Source organism: Camelina sativa, chromosome 8, assembly GCF_030686135.1.
Source record: "Camelina sativa cultivar CO46 ecotype springtype chromosome 8, ASM3068613v1".
NCBI classification, from domain to species: Eukaryota; Viridiplantae; Streptophyta; class Magnoliopsida; order Brassicales; family Brassicaceae; genus Camelina; species Camelina sativa.
In genome coordinates, this window is record NC_141887.1 from 10809559 (window position 1) to 10825647 (window position 16089).

The 16089-nt window shown below is 37.1% G+C and overlaps 4 protein-coding genes and 3 pseudogenes across 7 annotated transcripts; 5 read left to right on the plus strand and 2 right to left on the minus strand.

Moving 5' to 3' along the window:
* Nucleotides 1-725: 725 nt before the first annotated feature.
* LOC109126080 (uncharacterized) lies at nt 726-1115 on the plus strand. Its single transcript, XM_019229159.2, has one exon. It carries the CDS (start codon nt 726-728, stop codon nt 930-932), a length of 207 nt encoding a protein of 68 aa, XP_019084704.1. The 3' UTR covers nt 933-1115.
* LOC104706991 (uncharacterized) lies at nt 1068-2636 on the plus strand. Its single transcript, XM_010423234.3, has 3 exons — nt 1068-1566; nt 1775-1923; nt 2351-2636. The coding sequence occupies exons 1-3, from the start codon at nt 1458-1460 to the stop codon at nt 2426-2428; spliced, it is 336 nt and encodes a 111-aa protein (XP_010421536.1). The 5' UTR covers nt 1068-1457; the 3' UTR covers nt 2429-2636.
* Nucleotides 2637-2961: 325 nt separating this feature from the next.
* Nucleotides 2962-4416, minus strand: LOC104709448 (cell division cycle 20.1, cofactor of APC complex pseudogene; annotated as a pseudogene).
* A 594-nt stretch (nt 4417-5010) lies between these two features.
* LOC104709450 (kinesin-like protein KIN-14G) lies at nt 5011-8388 on the minus strand. Its single transcript, XM_087462481.1, has 9 exons — nt 8083-8388; nt 7752-8001; nt 7620-7660; nt 7412-7546; nt 7117-7332; nt 6952-7023; nt 6659-6727; nt 6330-6537; nt 5011-5957 (listed from the first exon to the last, which is right to left on the minus strand). The coding sequence occupies exons 3-8, from the start codon at nt 7638-7640 to the stop codon at nt 6358-6360; spliced, it is 693 nt and encodes a 230-aa protein (XP_087318607.1). The 5' UTR covers nt 7641-7660; nt 7752-8001; nt 8083-8388; the 3' UTR covers nt 5011-5957; nt 6330-6357.
* Nucleotides 5242-6141, plus strand: LOC104709449 (agamous-like MADS-box protein AGL93 pseudogene; annotated as a pseudogene). Its single transcript, XR_015564182.1, has one exon. The product of XR_015564182.1 is annotated as an agamous-like MADS-box protein AGL93 pseudogene (transcript).
* Nucleotides 8389-10872: 2484 nt separating the features above from the next.
* Nucleotides 10873-11349, plus strand: LOC104706993 (B3 domain-containing protein At5g26805 pseudogene; annotated as a pseudogene). Its single transcript, XR_015563735.1, has one exon. The product of XR_015563735.1 is annotated as a B3 domain-containing protein At5g26805 pseudogene (transcript).
* A 320-nt stretch (nt 11350-11669) lies between these two features.
* LOC147939913 (uncharacterized) lies at nt 11670-15871 on the plus strand. Of its 2 annotated transcripts, none has more exons than XM_087461447.1 (3): nt 11670-11955; nt 12206-13885; nt 15645-15871. In XM_087461447.1, coding segments are annotated over exons 1-3 (1686 nt in total). In that variant the 5' UTR covers nt 11670-11950; the 3' UTR covers nt 15646-15871. The 2 variants fall into 2 exon arrangements, with proteins under 2 accessions (XP_087317573.1, XP_087317572.1); XM_087461446.1 differs by lacking the exon at nt 15645-15871 and adding an exon at nt 14655-14986 and having other exon boundaries at nt 12206-14582.
* The last annotated feature ends 218 nt before the right edge of the window (nt 15872-16089 follow it).

A 16089-nucleotide genomic window follows, 5' to 3' on the forward strand; every position in this document is an offset into this window, starting at 1 on the left:
AGTTTAGCAAAAAAAAAAAAAAAACTTAGAACGATGCAGCTCTATGATTTAGTATTATTGTTCAAGAATGGCCTTAACACGAAATCTTTGGCCAGTGAGAGAAAGTTACAGAGATGAATAGCGACGGTCCAGATGATCGATCTCGTAGAAAATGTGACTTCAACTGATTCATATGAGCCAATTTTAATACTATGGCTTAACATTTTTAACTTATGGGTAAAACAAATCATCTCAAGAGTAGCACCATATAGTGTATATACAGTACCAAAAAAAAAAAAAGTTGGTTTAGTGATATTTTAGAAAATGTATTTCGATACAGATAAAAAATGTGACTACATTGTTTAGTTTCTCTTTTATACTCCAACTTGGTCTAAAAGTTTCAACCTGCCACCTTGAGGTCATTAACCACAATGATGGAAGAAACACTATTCTCATTCGCTTTTTTAGACAGATCCAAAATATATACGAGTCACAGCTGCACATCTCGGAAATGTAACATGACTAAATTGAATCTTCACCGTTAATTTCAAAAATCCAACACATCAACACATCTGTAAAATTTAAATTCGCATGGACCAGCTTAATTATTTATTTATTTTATCATACAACCGTGCCATCATCTCCGCCATAAAAGCGTATGCGTACCTTTCCGCAATTAGCTACACCTACACAAATTAATTCACTAGTCGAAACCTACAAACACAAACACACTTCACCTCAGTTCAATGGCGTCATCTACCCGGTGGTGGTGGCCGATCCATTTCACTTCATCTGGATCTGTGCCAAGGTGGCTGAGTTGGCGTCGTCCAGAGCTGAGTTTACTGTCAGTGGTGGTCGACGACGTTGTCTGGAAAGTAGTGACGGCGTTCGAGTCAGTGGCGTTGGTCTCCATGCTCTGTTTCTTCTTCCTCTTCTGTGGCTGCACCGTCTGAGTTTTGATTTCTTTTTTTTTTTACATTAACATTTTTATTTTGTGAACGGTGTTAAAACTTTAATCACCGGAAAGTTTTGAGTCACTCACCGTGTTGTTCTAGTGAGTGAGTGACGACGCAACGCAATGGCGGAGAAATTTATGTTATTACTGTTTTTTAAACAGAGGCGCGTGATGCTCACTCGAGAGTTGTTGTGATCATTTGTGTTTAGTTTTGGTTTCTTCAAAGTTAAAACAATGATTGTGTGTTATGTTTGGAAATTTAGGTTCCAAAGATCTTTGTTTTGTTCATCAACCATTCAATATCAAACGATCTATGGTTTTTATCAATTGTATCAAAAAAACAAAAAAAAAATGATTTGTTTTTGATATAACCAAAAATAAGATTAAATTGATCTAGACTAATGGGCCAAAATTGTAATGGGCTTGGCCGTTTGAACGAAAACGACGACGTATTAAGGAGCTCCATCAGAGAAACTCAAAAACCCAAAGTGTCAGTCCGAAGTGTCGATGAGAAGCTCCGACAATGGCGTGGATGCGACTGATACAGAGCGCGAGATCTGTTTTAACGACAACACCACCGTCGTCGAATCTTAACCTCTCTAGATTCTATTCCAAACCCGCTCCTTATCCCGGTAAATATTTATTTTTACTTGTTCGGATTTTTTTTTTTTTGCTTCGGTGAAATGTGAATTGGATGATTCGTTACCTTAAGGATCTTGGAAGTTTCATTTGTGTAGAGAGAGGTTCATGATTGATTGTGAATGTTGTGTTTCGTTTGAGTCAAAAAGTGTATACAGTACTGGGTTTTTTTGATTGCTTGTTGTTGTGATAATATTGTAGTGAAGGTTGGGATACCTGAGTTCTTGAGTGGGATTGGGGGAGGGGTTGAGACTCACATTGCAAAAATTGAAACTGAGATTGGTGATATTTCGAAACTGCTTGTGACTCGTACGCTTAGACTCAAGAAGTTTGGTATACCTTGCAAACATGTAAGTTCCTGAGACTCTCTCTCTCTCTAATTCTTCTCTATATTTAAGTTGTTTAGAAAAAAGCCTGATACTTAAGTTCATCATATAGGTTTGTAGCGGTTGTTAATATGTTAGGATATATAAATCTGCTACCTTGAACTTGTTTCATTATGTAATTTGGTGAAGTAACTTATTGTAATCAAGGGGAATCAAACCAAAAAGTTGACTTCTTGAACTTTTTTTGGGTACCTGTAAGTTCTGTGTTATCTAATCCTGTTTCAGTTTAGGATGTTACTTGAGAGTTTCATTGTTTCCTGTCACTTACTTAAGACATCTTTCCTGTCATGAAACATGTTATAATAGGTTTGGTGAACCACACCCATCATTTGCTGGCTCGATTTTTTCAATTCTCTAATTTACTCGATCATTATGGATTCTGATTTTGCAGAGGAAACTCATACTCAAATACAGCCACAAATACAGGCTAGGGCTATGGAAACCTAGAGCTGACGCTATAAAGGTGTGATTGATAATTTCTCTGCTCGTCGACTTCCCGTTGCTATCTCATTCTTGTTTTTTTGCTACTGAAATGAGTTCTCCTGAGAGTGATTTAGGCATAGCAGTGTTGTCCATTACTTGAATTTTTCTTCATGTATCTTCTTAGGGGTATCCCATATGGCATAACTTGAACATGAAATCGTTTCTAAGGCTAGATGGATCATGAGCATTGAGTATTTTGAAACTTTGCCAATCATAACCTTTTCTTACGGAAGAACAGAACCACTTATGACAGTTTATAATGGTCCAAGCTGAGTCGAGTCTTCCGGCAAACAAAAAGTAAAAGAACATAAACTAAAAGAGTTCAGTCTCGAATTTGGATAAGACCCATATATGGTTATTAAAATTAACCGTTACAACATTATTTGAAAGACCAACTCAAACAGAAGACTATTAATTTGACAGCTTTGGACACTTACATTAGAGATTTGCAGATGGTTTATACAAACTTGATTTCTTAACAAGTTTCAGTATCTTGGAATCTTGAAACTAAAGGCTACATTTGGAGATCTAATAACACTGCTTATAATAATTGACAACAACACTAACTAATACTCAGAATCCGTTTGATGTCAAGTGTCAAAAAGAGTCTTCACAGTTTCAACGAATATGATTAACATGAGAAAATGGCTGTGGAGCTATTTTTGGAACAGCTTTCTTGACGGTCTCTGGTATTCCAAAAACATTCCAAATCTTGAGAGTCTCGTCTGGTGCTGGTGCTGCTGAAGCCACGGTACACCCATCCGGACTCTGTGCCATATAAAGAACTCGTGATGTATGACCAGTGAGTTGAGCCATTTTCACCAGGGTACTTCCAAACTGTAAGCTGATTCTGTGTATACCCATGTGAGCTAAGCAATTCTCTTTCGTTTTTGCTCCATAACAGTGAACAAACTTGAGAGCCGGTGTCAACTGAATTCAAGCAAGCCCTAGTGAGTGTATTCCAGAACTTAATCGTCTTATCTCTGCCACCACCACCAGTTTCAAGCAAACTCGATTGGAAAGGGCACCACGCAAGAGCTTTCACAGCAGCTCTATGTTCATCAAACCTATGCAACCATTGCCTAGTTGAGTTGGAGGACAGGAGGAGGAGGCCAAGGAACGATCCCACACGTGTACCACATTGTCGTTACCACCACTTGCTAGTTGCTTTCCTGATCCTGACCATTTGAGACCACAACCCTCTTCAGTGTGACCCACGTAAGTTGCCACAATGGATGATCTCATCCGCACATCATTTTTGATGACCCGTTCGTCCATTCCTCCAGTTGTTAGAATGTGATTGTTCCATGCCAATGGTCCTACTCTTGACTGGTGACCACCTTTCAATGTTCTTATCAGTCTACCATCAGAAGAATCTCACAACTGCACTTGAGAGTTGTGAAGACCAACTGCAAGATATTTACCATCTTGCGTCCAGTTAACGCTTGTGACAGGTCCCTCCTCTTCATCAACAGTCACAAGCTCAAAAGTAAGATCAGTGGATGCATTCCGCAAGTTTACAGTGTCTCCCAAAGCCACGGCTAGAACATTAGCACTGCTCCAGTCCAACAAGTTAAGGTAGAAGTCATCGGCTATGTCAGGTAGGTCCAAGGTTCTCTCACAAGCCACAAGTCTGACGAATGTATCTACGAGGCTTTACGGATCTAGGTTCTTGTTGGTGAGGATCAGAAGAAGCAGAGTGAATAATACTAGAAAGCAGAGCTTGAGGTTTGTCTCTGAAAGCGAGAATACGACTTCTGTTCATATTCATCGTCTCAGTTAATTGTTCTATGTAGGCTTTTCTTGATGGTGAAGTTACCTCATCCTTAACTTTTCTTCCTTCAGTTAGAGCGTAATGAGCGTAGTCAAAGTCCATCGCAGCCCTATTTGGTATTAACCTATCAAAATTTCCCTTGGATCGCTTCCTGGGGAGAAAGTGCTCTTGCGTTGAAAACCAACCTGTCATATCCGTCATTACCAAACACACTCAAAAGAAACGAAATTAGAGACTAATCAAACAAAGCCTGCAAAGACAGAAGCGTTAGTCAATTCGAACACAAAGAGAATAGTTGAGTTTCGTCGATGAGAGACTAATCAAATAAAGCCTGTAGAGAAAGAAGCGTTAGTCAATTCGAACACAAAGAGAAGAGTTGAGTTTCGTCGATGAGAGATAACCAAATAAAGCCTGCAGAGAAAGAAGCGTTAGTCAACTAGAACACAGAGACAAGAGTTCAGTTTCGTCGATGAGAGATTAACCAAATAAAGCCTGCAAAGAAAGAAGTGTTAGTCAAATATTCCAATACAGAGAGAAGAGCTTAGTTTCGTCGCTGATAGACAAAGAGATTAATCAATCAAACAAAGCCTGCAAAAGACTGAAGCGTTAGTGAATTTGAACACAAAGAGAGAAGAGTTTCGTCGCTGATAAATGTGAGATGACGATCGAGAGAGTGGATAGCAATTTAGGGTTTCTTTTGTTTTCGTAGATTAATATATAGAGACTGATATATATATATACTACAAACGGTTTAGATGGATATAGTAAAATTGAAACAAACGAGAAAAGAGAAATTACAATTACAACGGTTAGATTAATAAACGCGTATTATCATATCATTTAATGAAGAGAAGATACACTTCAAAAAAACAAAAAGGAAATTAAACCTCAAATATGGAAATCTAATTCTATATGTAATACCCTGAACCGTATTTTACCCTAATTGTCAAAGTTTTTATTTTCTCTCTCTCTCAAACTAAAGCTTCTTCTTTTACTTTTTTTTCTCTGTAAACAAACAACGTACAATGGCTTCTTCTTCAATGTTGACGAAGAACAAAACAACGAAATTGTTGTCGGTGAGAAACCGAAGATGTTTCAAGAAACAACCCTCGCTCTCTTCCGTTTCAAAGAAGACAACAAATCTTCCTTTGAGAGAACATACCATGTTTAAGAAAGCCTCCGAGCTTTCGATCCTGTGCGATATCGAAGTCTGTGTTATATACTACGACCGTGACGGAGAACTCGTCAAGACATGGCCGGAAGATCAATCCAAGGTTCGAGACATGGCGGAGAGATTCAGCAAAATCCACGATAGAGAGAGACGCAAGAAAGCACAGGCCTTTCTCTGTTTCTGAATAAGAAGACCCTCAAAGACAAGAAGACCTCTTTTGATATCACGGACAACAAATTCTCTGAGAAAGTCTTGGAGATGGAGGATTCGTTAGAGAGTGCTCTACGGGTGTTACAAGATAAGCTTCTTCGGTTACAGAACCAGACAGAACCCGATCAGAACCCTGTGGTGTCTTCCGCCGGCTTCTTCACAAAAGATCCATCATTGATGAGCGGTGTGTCAAAAACAGAGCAAGACCTATCGACGCCATCATTGACTCAACAACATCAGAGCAAAGTTTCACTCTTTCTCTATAACCATGACAACGGTAGCTTCTGTCAACTCCCTCACTCTGTTTCTACCTTTGACCCATCGACGAGTTCGGCTTCACTTGGGGCGCAAGGAATTTGTCTAAGAAGCACAACTGAATTAGGTCAATGATTTATTATTTTCTATTATGTATATGATTATGAGTTTAACTATGTTAGTTTTTGTTGTGGCCGATTTAGATATAGTCATATAGGGTTTGTAAGAAGTCCACAATGTTTCCTAAGTATGAATGTATTTTTTTCTTAAGTAAAGTTTCCAACATATATATTAAGAGCTTTAATATACAGTAGACATTGAACGTTGGAAGTCCATAATTGATGCAGACAACTGACAAGCCAAGTATTCAGTAAAATAGTCGGCCCAATTTTGTGAATGGATGTAATGGAGGAAAGTTCTTCGAAAGAGAAGCAATGAACTTGAAAACTGTAGTGCAAGGGAAGCAAGTTAACTTACACTCATATTAGATGCTCTTGTTATAGTTTCAGACGGCAAAAGATGGCAAACCCATATCCTCAATAACAACTAAAAACTTTTCTTCTACAATCTGGGACGGACTGTTTTCTTCTGTTTCCTCATCTTCTCTTGCATCACACTGCTGAGACCAGCCCACTGTCTCACAGGATGATACATCTTCTGGAATAGGTTTTGAACTTGGTTTCATCTGAACAAAATTGAAATCCAGTTTCATTGCATCAATGAGCCAGATCAATCAAAACCTCAGACTGACTGTACTTGTTCACTCCAAAGAAAATAACAGCATAATTGACTTCACTTGCCCTCACCATTTCATTGTGGATTGATAACCGCTGGTGGACTTCTTCCATAACTCTGTTCAACACAGACTCTACAACCTGAAAAGTAGGAAAAGAAATCAGATTTCTCAATAAGTGTTTTCGAAATGGTGTCTAGTACTAGTCTTGCTAACAATTACTGAGCCAACGAATGGTGATAGATAAAGATCAGTCTTTTAATATGAAGCGTTTCAATTCATATTATACAGACCAATGCAAAGCTTTCATTAAGAAAGGGAACTGCAAAAAGAAAACTATAAAGGCAGAGTTTTTAAGTTGGTTACATTTGGAATATCGTCATGCTTTCTGTCTGCAATGAATGACCGAAGAAGCCCATTTATGGATCTAGAATCTCCCTGCAAAAATTAAACAGTTTTGTGAACAAACCTCACACAATCCACTGCTATAGAAACAAACATTTCCACCATGCATGAGTTTTATCCACTTACTTTGTCACAAAGATCTTGCCCAACATCAGGTTGATCAGTTCTTGATATGGAACTCATGAAGGGCTCTGAATTTTTCCTCAGGAATGGTTTTCTCAAACCAAAGTTATTCTTCATGTTGGATCCATACCTCCATGGACCATTTTCACCTTTGAGTTTCCACTCACTGTAAGATTTCAGAGCAAGAATGCAATTCACTATCCTTACAGACTTGCCTCCCTAGAAAAAAAATAACAAATCAATCAAGAAAAAAAGCTACACATCTGTATCTTATTAAATCAAACTAGTTTCTACATACCTTCTCCATATCTGAAGCTTCAAATGAAGGCAAACCCATATCCTCAATAGCAACTAAAAAGTTCCTGATGTTTTCAAAGTACTGGAAAGCTGAGAGTGCAGCTCCATCCGCAACATCATCAGGCGCTTCAACAACCTGTAAAGCAGCGCAAATTCTAGTTAGTTTAAATTAGCAACATTTGTTGCTCATGAAAGAAGGCAGAGCATACTTCTGGTCCACTTAGATCCATGATCGTCTTGGCTGATCCTCCTGATATTGTAGAAATTTTGTTGTATAAGATTCAAGTCCATGTATAAATAGATACAAATGCAACAAGTTAAGATGGTTTTGAGAATTTCACCGAGGGAGTCCTGCAGAAGCTGAGTGAGTTTACTGTTTCTGTAAGGCACATGAGAAGTCTTCTGGGAAAACGAGGAGATGACATCTCCAAGAGCCGAGAGGGACTTGTTGATGTGCTGAGCCTCCTTTAGTCTGTCACCAGTCACTTCAGATCTACTCTCTCACTTCCTGCAAGATCAACCAGATGCATAGAACCATGGAGGATAGTCCCAGATGTGAGGTCTCTGCCTTGAACATGAACAGTTACATAACTGCCAAAGAAAAGAAGAATTGGAGTTAGAGCGAGTTATGCAAGAGAGTGAATTGTATGCTTTTCTTGATGGTGAAGTTACCTCATCCTTAACCTTTCTTCCTTCAGTTAGAGTGTAATGAGCGTATGTCAACGTTTTTTTTTTGTTTTTTTTTATTATTATGTATGATTATGAAGTTAGATTATGAGACTAACTCTATTAGCAAAATGTCTCTTCTTGAGGCCGATTTAGGGGTTGTAAGAAGACCACATTTTTTTTTGAGCAATCATCTCAGAAGTCTCCTCACCAAAATTATAATCTCCTCTCTCCATCTCTATTTTTCATATCCCTATTTCATTTAAGCTAACAGAGTGAAGACCCGATTTTACTCGTCAGTTTATTTTTTCCATTATTTAGAGTTTAAATTAATTAATAAAAAAACGTAAAAAAAAAAAAACAATCAGAGCTTTCTGCTGGACATCGTTGATTCCGCCGTTGGAGATTCTTCGTCGGAGCTCTCCATTGCCGCTGTGTCTTCAGATTTTCAAGTTGTATCAAGCTTTTCTTTACAATGCAGGTGCATTCTTCAACAAACATAACAATAATTGAATTACATTGGGTTTTGGAATTTTAAAATTTTGATTGGATTTTGCTTAGCAAATTGGGTGTTTTACCATATTTTATGGATCGACTAAGCTATTAGTTGGTAAGAAATGAATTTTACGGTTGAATTGCAGTGAATTGTAGAGATTAGAACGAGTTCCTAGATTCGATTAGACTCGATCTTGAGTTACCGTGATTGGATAAAACTGGTAATACTAGTAAAAATAGTAAAATTGGTAATAATAGTAAAAATGGTAAAACTGGTAATAATATTAAAACTGGTAATACTGATCAATGTAGTACAACCAGTAAAACTAGTAGTTACTTTATTTATTTTTTGGGTTTGTTTGGCAAGATACAACTTGCGAGAAAGTTAGCATATATTTTAAGTGTGGAGGATATACAAGAAACTTGGGTTTGTTGAAATTATTTACATGTATATTTTTTGTTTTTTTTTATAATATTTTTTTCAAAATTAAACTAATTATTTTATCATACGTGAAGAAATAATAAGATAGATTATTTTCTCAAAAAAGATAAAATTTTAAAATAAATGATTTACTAATATTTTTAACAATTTAAATTAAAAATATGTTTAACATAGAGACATTTGTTAAAATATAACATGCTGATTATTTCTTTTTTAATCATAAATTAAATAAACAAAACATATAAATAAAGATTTTGTTTTATCTAGTACGTTTTTCAAACAATCAGTTGGATAATCGATAATCAAAACAATTGATATTACCTATTTTTTTTTGCAAACCATTGCAAATAATTGTGATTGGTAACATTAACTATTTTTTTTAAGTTTTAAATTACGTACTTATAGTTCCAATCAGGGCCTTAGACTTGGTTTTTTGCATTGGAACCACAACCCATTTGAGGTGACTGAATAATATTGAATGGTCGAGATAAAGTGTCCGAGGATAAGAGAAAGGGATCGCTAGAGCCACATCTTTTTTTTTTTTTTTTCTTTTGCTGCTTAACTTATATTCGACAAGGCACATTAAGCAGCTGAAAAATGATTGTGATCACACGCTGCATAAGGACAACAAAAATGTGGGAGAGAGCAGAAAGGTCTGCTGGTCAAGAATCGGTAACCAGCCAGAAACGAAAGCTAGGATAAAACTGAATATCATGAATTCAACTTCAACTATGGGTCAGACCTAGCCAATCTTTTAGGGTGTCACAGCTTGTCTCGTGCTGATGAAGACACATCACATTTCATGGTAAGATATTGTTGCCCTGTAGATATGTTGATGGAGTCTACAACCTGGTATAAATATCCGAATAATGGAAATATTGAATCACTAAATAGCAGAAAAATCAATATACCGTCAAATAGTCCCGATGTCAATATTTTTTTAGACCTTAGGTGAACTGAATTTTTTGGACTCCTTTTCACAATAATTTTTTTTGGTCCCCTTTATTCAAAGGTTTTTCTGAATTTTGGAGTGCACCCTTGGCTTTAGCCCCTCCTGCCACCCCCTTGAGTCGGGCCTGAACGTCAAAAATGTTATGCTTAATATTTATTTTATTCTTAACCGCTTAAAAAATATTAAGTGGTAGATAAATGAAGTTTCTCTAATTTAGCTATAATTTAAAACTTGCAGATAAATTGAAAAAACATTTGTTATTTTACATGTTTAATCATTCTGTAAGTGCAAGGTTTTGTAAACGATATTTATTTGTGGGAAGGTTTTTCTGAATGATATTTATTTGGCAGAACTATGTTATGAAGATGTAAATGTGAAATGTGAAAAAGTTGCATACTATTTAAGCCAATTGTGTTTTTTAAAAAATATTGGTGAGACCTAAATATTTCTCATTTTGATATGTATTTTAGACAACAAAGATACTAATATATTATTTTTTTAATTATAATTTTCCTTCTTTCAATTGAACTCACAATATTTAGTGTTATTAACTATAAACATACAAATAAGATGAGAACAAAATAGTAAATACTTTATATTTGCTAAATCTTTTTAAAAAAATAGATAAAGATCTATTTATAAAATGGAAAACATTATATTTTTTGTCAAACATAAAATACATTATATTAATATAGTGCAGTTGTGCTGTCGCAATATCACCACCCTAATTCAAATATGGTATCCATATTGATGCCTAAATAGATAAATGTCATTTTTCTTGTTGATATATATTAATGTCATTTAAACATAAAAAAAAATTTATCCAAAAATAAAATCTTATATACAAGAGAATCAACGCTCCTTCTAAGCAAGGTATCAAAAAGCTTGTCTTGTAACTAGTTTAAGCATGATCAAAACGTTGTTCTACAACTTCCTTCAAACAAAACACCAAGAAGAAAATGCTGATAGGACAGATCCTAACTATCCACTGTTTCCTCAAACAGTCGAGATCCGACCCATAACTCCTTTCCGTTGGGAAATCCTCAAAACCCTCACAATACATGAAATATTTGACGAAGGCAATCTACAACTTCCACATAAGCAAATCCAAGATACTATGATGAGATGCTTTTCGGAAAATGACATGTTGCGCACATATTTCCAGATTTGTCAGTACGATTTATTTGTGAAAGATCTTGATACAAACACTATCCATTTTGTTACATTGTGGAAACACCCACATGAAGAAAATTTTGTTATGCGTGAGTCTTGGATCAAAGAATTTGTTAAGAGGAGGGAGCTTGTGGCTGGCATGGTGGTTGGTATGTATTGGGATTTCAAGAATCACATGTTTTGTTTCTCAGTATTAGAGGGAAGTCAGTGACTCAATAGATTCAAAGTTGCTATGACATACAAATAAATATATTATGCTCAAAATGAGATCTAGCAAATATGAATTGTGTGAGACTTTTAGGAAAAAAGATGTTCAGCTATACGAGGTATGACGCAATACATGGCCACACATCTCAAGTTTAATAAAGGATGCTCAACTACATCAAGTATATGTTTGGCATGGCCACATGCACCAAGTACTTGACGTCATGTGTTTTACACCATGGACATAAAATCTCGATTCACTGGGTCCTTTCTCCCGGCAAAGACCGGCGTTGACTCATCAGAACCATAATCGGGGAAAACTAAAACCCGACCCGAGCACCTGCAACCAAAATAAAATACTCGACCCGGACCCAATTTTAATGGGCTTTTTATCTAAATTAAAAAAAAACACAGGCCCATTTTCTAATTATTCATCGATCAAAACAAGAAAATTGAAAAAGTTGTTTGAAAAAGTTTTATCGTTTTATCGAAGATATCGAAGAACTGTGAGAGCATCTTTTCAATTAGGTTTTTTAACAGAGATAATGCAGTGAAATCTTTGCTGGAAATCGGAATAAAGAAGACATTGCCTGTTGATTCTCGTCCCAATGAGGTAAAGCTGGCATTTTGCTGTTGATTTTTAACTTTTATTTTGTCGTTTTAAACAAGTGGGAAAGTGGAGTTGTTGTCGGCAAGATTCAATTCTTCTTTATATGTTACTTAGTTTATTGTCTAGTCTTGTTGTGTAGCCTTATTTTGTTTATACATTGTTAATAGGTTATTGTCGAGGTTATTTTGGGGTTCATTAGTTGTTTATAACAACTTGTCTTTGTCTTCTCTGAATTATTATTTTTTTTTTGTAGTGGAAAAATTACAGTGAAGGTGAATTGCCATTATTCTGGCCAATTCAAGACAGAAAATGGAGTGTTGAAGTACGACGATGGAGTTATTGAAGTTTTTGAGGTTGATTCAGTGACAATTTTTCAAGACATATTGCTAAAAATGCTTGGAAAAAGAGTCAACAATCTTGGGAGAATGTGGTACAAGCTACCATTTGAAGAACTTTCTGATAGGCAGCCTCTATGGGAGAATGTTGATAGCAATAAGAATAAATTGGTTTCAAAAGGACGTTGGATGGGAGAGGTGGACATCTTCTTTGAAAAGGCAGAAGAAGAACCGCTTGAAGCTGCTGGAGAAAAAGAACCGCTTGAAGCTGCTGGAGAAAAAGAAAAGGATGTTGCTGAGAAAGCCATAGAAGATGATTGTGGGGATGATAATGGGGATAGTAAATCAGATGCAGGTTTATCCGAACCTGAAGAGTCAGATCAAGAAGATGAGATTGTTGACAATGATGCTGGTATTGCAGTGGAGGACATTCAAGTTTTCAACAATGATAATTATGAAGAACAAATTCCGGATGATGATGAAGTATATCCTGCAACGGATGATGAATCTGGCGATGAAGAAGAACAAACAGAGAGATTGGTTAAGAAAGGCTTACCTGATGGAGTCTTTAGTTTGAGGCAGTTATTCAATAGTGGGAGTGAGTTTAAGAAGAACATCATCCGATATATATTGAAGACGAGACGCAATGTGGTGTATGCTAGGTGGGAGAAGGATAAGCTTGAAGCTGTTTGTAAAGCAAAAGGTTGTACTTGGAGCATATATTGTGCTATAGAGAATCCGATTGGGAAGTGGATGGTGAAGCGTTATCATAGTGAACATCTATGTCATCCAACCGGAAGGTGTGAAACGATAAAGACTCCTATAATCGCTGATCTCTTCTTAGAAGATATTAGAAGAGATCCTGAGATGAGTGGTTCGGAGATAAAAGATGAGATGAAAAGGAGGTACAACATTATTATCTCACCAAACCAGGCAAAAGTTGCAAGGAGGAAGATATTTGATAAGCTGCAAGCTGAGTGTGATGAGCAATTTTCAAGGTTAAGGGACTATGAGCTGCAACTACGGACCAGCAATCTGCACACTACAGTGGAGGTTAATACGACAACAAGGGATGATGGCAGCGAGGCATTCTCGCAAATATACATTTGCTTTGAGGCTTTGAAGAGTTCTTGGAAACAGAATTGTAGACCAATCATTGGTCTGGATGGTACACACTTGAAGAACGCTATGCAAGGGCAGCTGCTTACTGCTGTAGGAAGGGACCCTAATAACCAGATATTTCCAATAGCATGGGCTGTAGTTGATTGTGAGAACAATCCCAATTGGGAATGGTTTATTCGAAAATTAAAGGAAGACTTGAGCTTGGGGTTAGGTGAGAACATCACCTTAATTTCCGACATGCACAGAGGTTTGATTCATGGTGTTGCTACAGAGTTACCAAAGGCAGAGCATCGTGCCTGTGCACGACACATCTATGGGAACTTGAAAAGAGATCACAAGTCAGACATGTTGAAGCCTTTGTTTTGGCGAATTGCAAGCAGTTACAACAAGGCGGATTATAAAGAAAATTTGAGCATATTCAAGGAATTTGATCCCCAGGCTTGTAAGACTCTACTACGAAAGGATCCAAGTTCATGGTGTAGGGCGTTTTTCAGGGTTGGTTGTTGTTGTGCTGATACACACAACAATCACACTGAGTCATACAATAGAACCTTAAAGATCGCAAGGAGGAAGCCATTTGTCCAAATGTTAGAACTTATAAGAAGGGATGCAATGCAAAGGGTTGCCAATAGGTCTATTATTGCTGAAAAAGAAGCTGCAAAATTCACAAAAAAGGCAAGGAAAGAGCTGGAAAAATCTTGTGAAGAAGCGCAATATTGTGCATTGATTTCTAGCACCGGTGGAGAATATGAGATTGTTGAGTTCGGGATTGGATACACCCTCAACTTGAACAATCGTGAATGTGCATGCAGAAAATGGGATTTGACGGGTATACCTTGTCGTCATGCTGTGTGTGCAATCAGAGAACTCAATCTGGAAGTGGAAGACTATATATCAGATTACTACTTGAGTGAGAAATGGAAGGGAACATATAGAAGAGGTTTGAGGCCTGTTAATGGAGTTAAGTTTTGGGAAGATTCTGGTAAACCAAGAATTGTTGCACCTCCTTATAAACGACCTGCAGGGAGACCTAAGGGAAAAGCTAGGATTAAGGGGCTTAATGAATCACCACGCAAAAAAAAGTCTCAGACGAAGGTTGATCGAAAAGAAAGAATAGTGCATTGTGGTCTATGTGGTGAACAAGGACATAATTCAAGAAAGTGTCCTCATGAGGTATTGTTATCGGACATTTGATTTTTTTTTTGGCTTACATATGGTTAATTTGATAATTTTATTTTGTTTTAGTCTCAGGAGAGCCGGGCAAAGAGAAGGAAGCTTATGGTGACTCCTCTATTGAAAGCTCAAGATCAAGAGGAAATGGGAGCAGCATTGGCAGCCATGGAGCATGAAGATCAACCGGAAATTGGAGGAGCTTTGGTTGGCATGGAGCATCAAGATCAAGATGATGCTGAAGTGCAAGATGTGTCATCAACAGCACCATAAGGAAGTCAAGATGATGTTGGTTGTTGTTGTGTTCGGGTTCTTTTTGGGTGTTGTGTTTGGGTTCTTTTTGGATATTAACATACTTTAGTTGTTGTATTTCATCCTTGTGCCATCCAAACAAAAAGTTCTTTAAACCATCCGACTTTTGGTTCAATATGTTAAACGGACCAAATCCTACAAATCAACATCAATAAGAACTACTTGACAAATCCAAGTACGATGAAATACATTACATAGTAATTAACTTAACCAAGTACGATGACTCCAATTGCACAAACAAGCAAGCCTGTCAAACCCGTGATAACGAGGTGTTGACGAGACACAATTGCTTCCATATCATCAATCTTCTTCTTCTGCAACTGATTTCTCTCTAAATCCCCCTTCAGCTCCATGATTGTCGTTGATAGTTGACTTATTATCTTATTCTTCTCATTAATTTCTGCTTGAGCTTCAACCAATGCTCTTCTCGGCCAGCCTTTCACTTCTTCTTCATCAACCCAACTAAAGTACTTACAGTGACCATTACCACCTTCCTACACAAACATCAAACAATTACTTAATCAACAAAGCTACTCACCTCAACATATATCGAAATTCAAGTGATACATACCTTGTACAGCTCACACCCGAGGAACCTTCGATTTGGATTTCTTGCCGTTTTCGAGATGAACATCTTCGCCGGCAATCCACAATCACAAACTTGCCCGACTCCAGACTTGCTCCTAATGCTACTAGACGATTCCGATGTTAATTCCATCTTCACTCCGAATTGAAGTTTCTCACACGATGAAGAACCCTAATATTCAATTTTTTGTCGATTTGGGAAAAATGGGATCTGTGTTTTTTTTTAATTTAGATAAAAAGCCCATTAAAATTGGGTCCGGGTCGGGTATTTTATTTTGTTTGCAGGTGCTCGGGTCGGGTTTTAGTTTTCCTGATTATGGTTCTGATGAGTCAACACCGGTCGTTGCCGGGAGAAAGGACCCGGTGAATCGAGATTTTATGTCCATGGTGTAAAACACATGACGTCAAGTACTTGGTGCATGTGGCCATGCCAAACATATACTTGATGTAGTTGAGCATCCTTTATTAAACTTGAGATGTGTGGCCATGTATTGCGTCATACCTCGTGTAGCTGGACATCTTTTTTCCTTTTTTTGGGTTTAGTTAAAGGAAGAATCATGTTCGATTCTGTGTTTTATTGTAGTCCCGTTATATATAATTAATATGAATAATC

Coding starts and splice junctions, on each gene's coding strand:
- LOC109126080 (XM_019229159.2), top strand. CDS start 726: ATGGCGTCATCTACCCGGTGGTGGTGGCCGATCCATTTCACTTCATCT.
- LOC104706991 (XM_010423234.3), top strand. CDS start 1,458: ATGGCGTGGATGCGACTGATACAGAGCGCGAGATCTGTTTTAACGACA. Junction 1,567..1,774: donor CAAACCCGCTCCTTATCCCG/GTAAATATTTAT, acceptor ATAATATTGTAG/TGAAGGTTGGGATACCTGAG. Junction 1,924..2,350: donor TTGGTATACCTTGCAAACAT/GTAAGTTCCTGA, acceptor CTGATTTTGCAG/AGGAAACTCATACTCAAATA.
- LOC104709450 (XM_087462481.1), bottom strand. CDS start 7,640: ATGGATCTAAGTGGACCAGAA. Junction 7,333..7,411: donor AAGCTTCAGATATGGAGAAG/GTATGTAGAAAC, acceptor TTTTTTTTCTAG/GGAGGCAAGTCTGTAAGGAT. Junction 6,728..6,951: donor AGCATGACGATATTCCAAAT/GTAACCAACTTA, acceptor CCTACTTTTCAG/GTTGTAGAGTCTGTGTTGAA.
- LOC147939913 (XM_087461446.1), top strand. Junction 14,583..14,654: donor CAAGAAAGTGTCCTCATGAG/GTATTGTTATCG, acceptor ATTTTGTTTTAG/TCTCAGGAGAGCCGGGCAAA.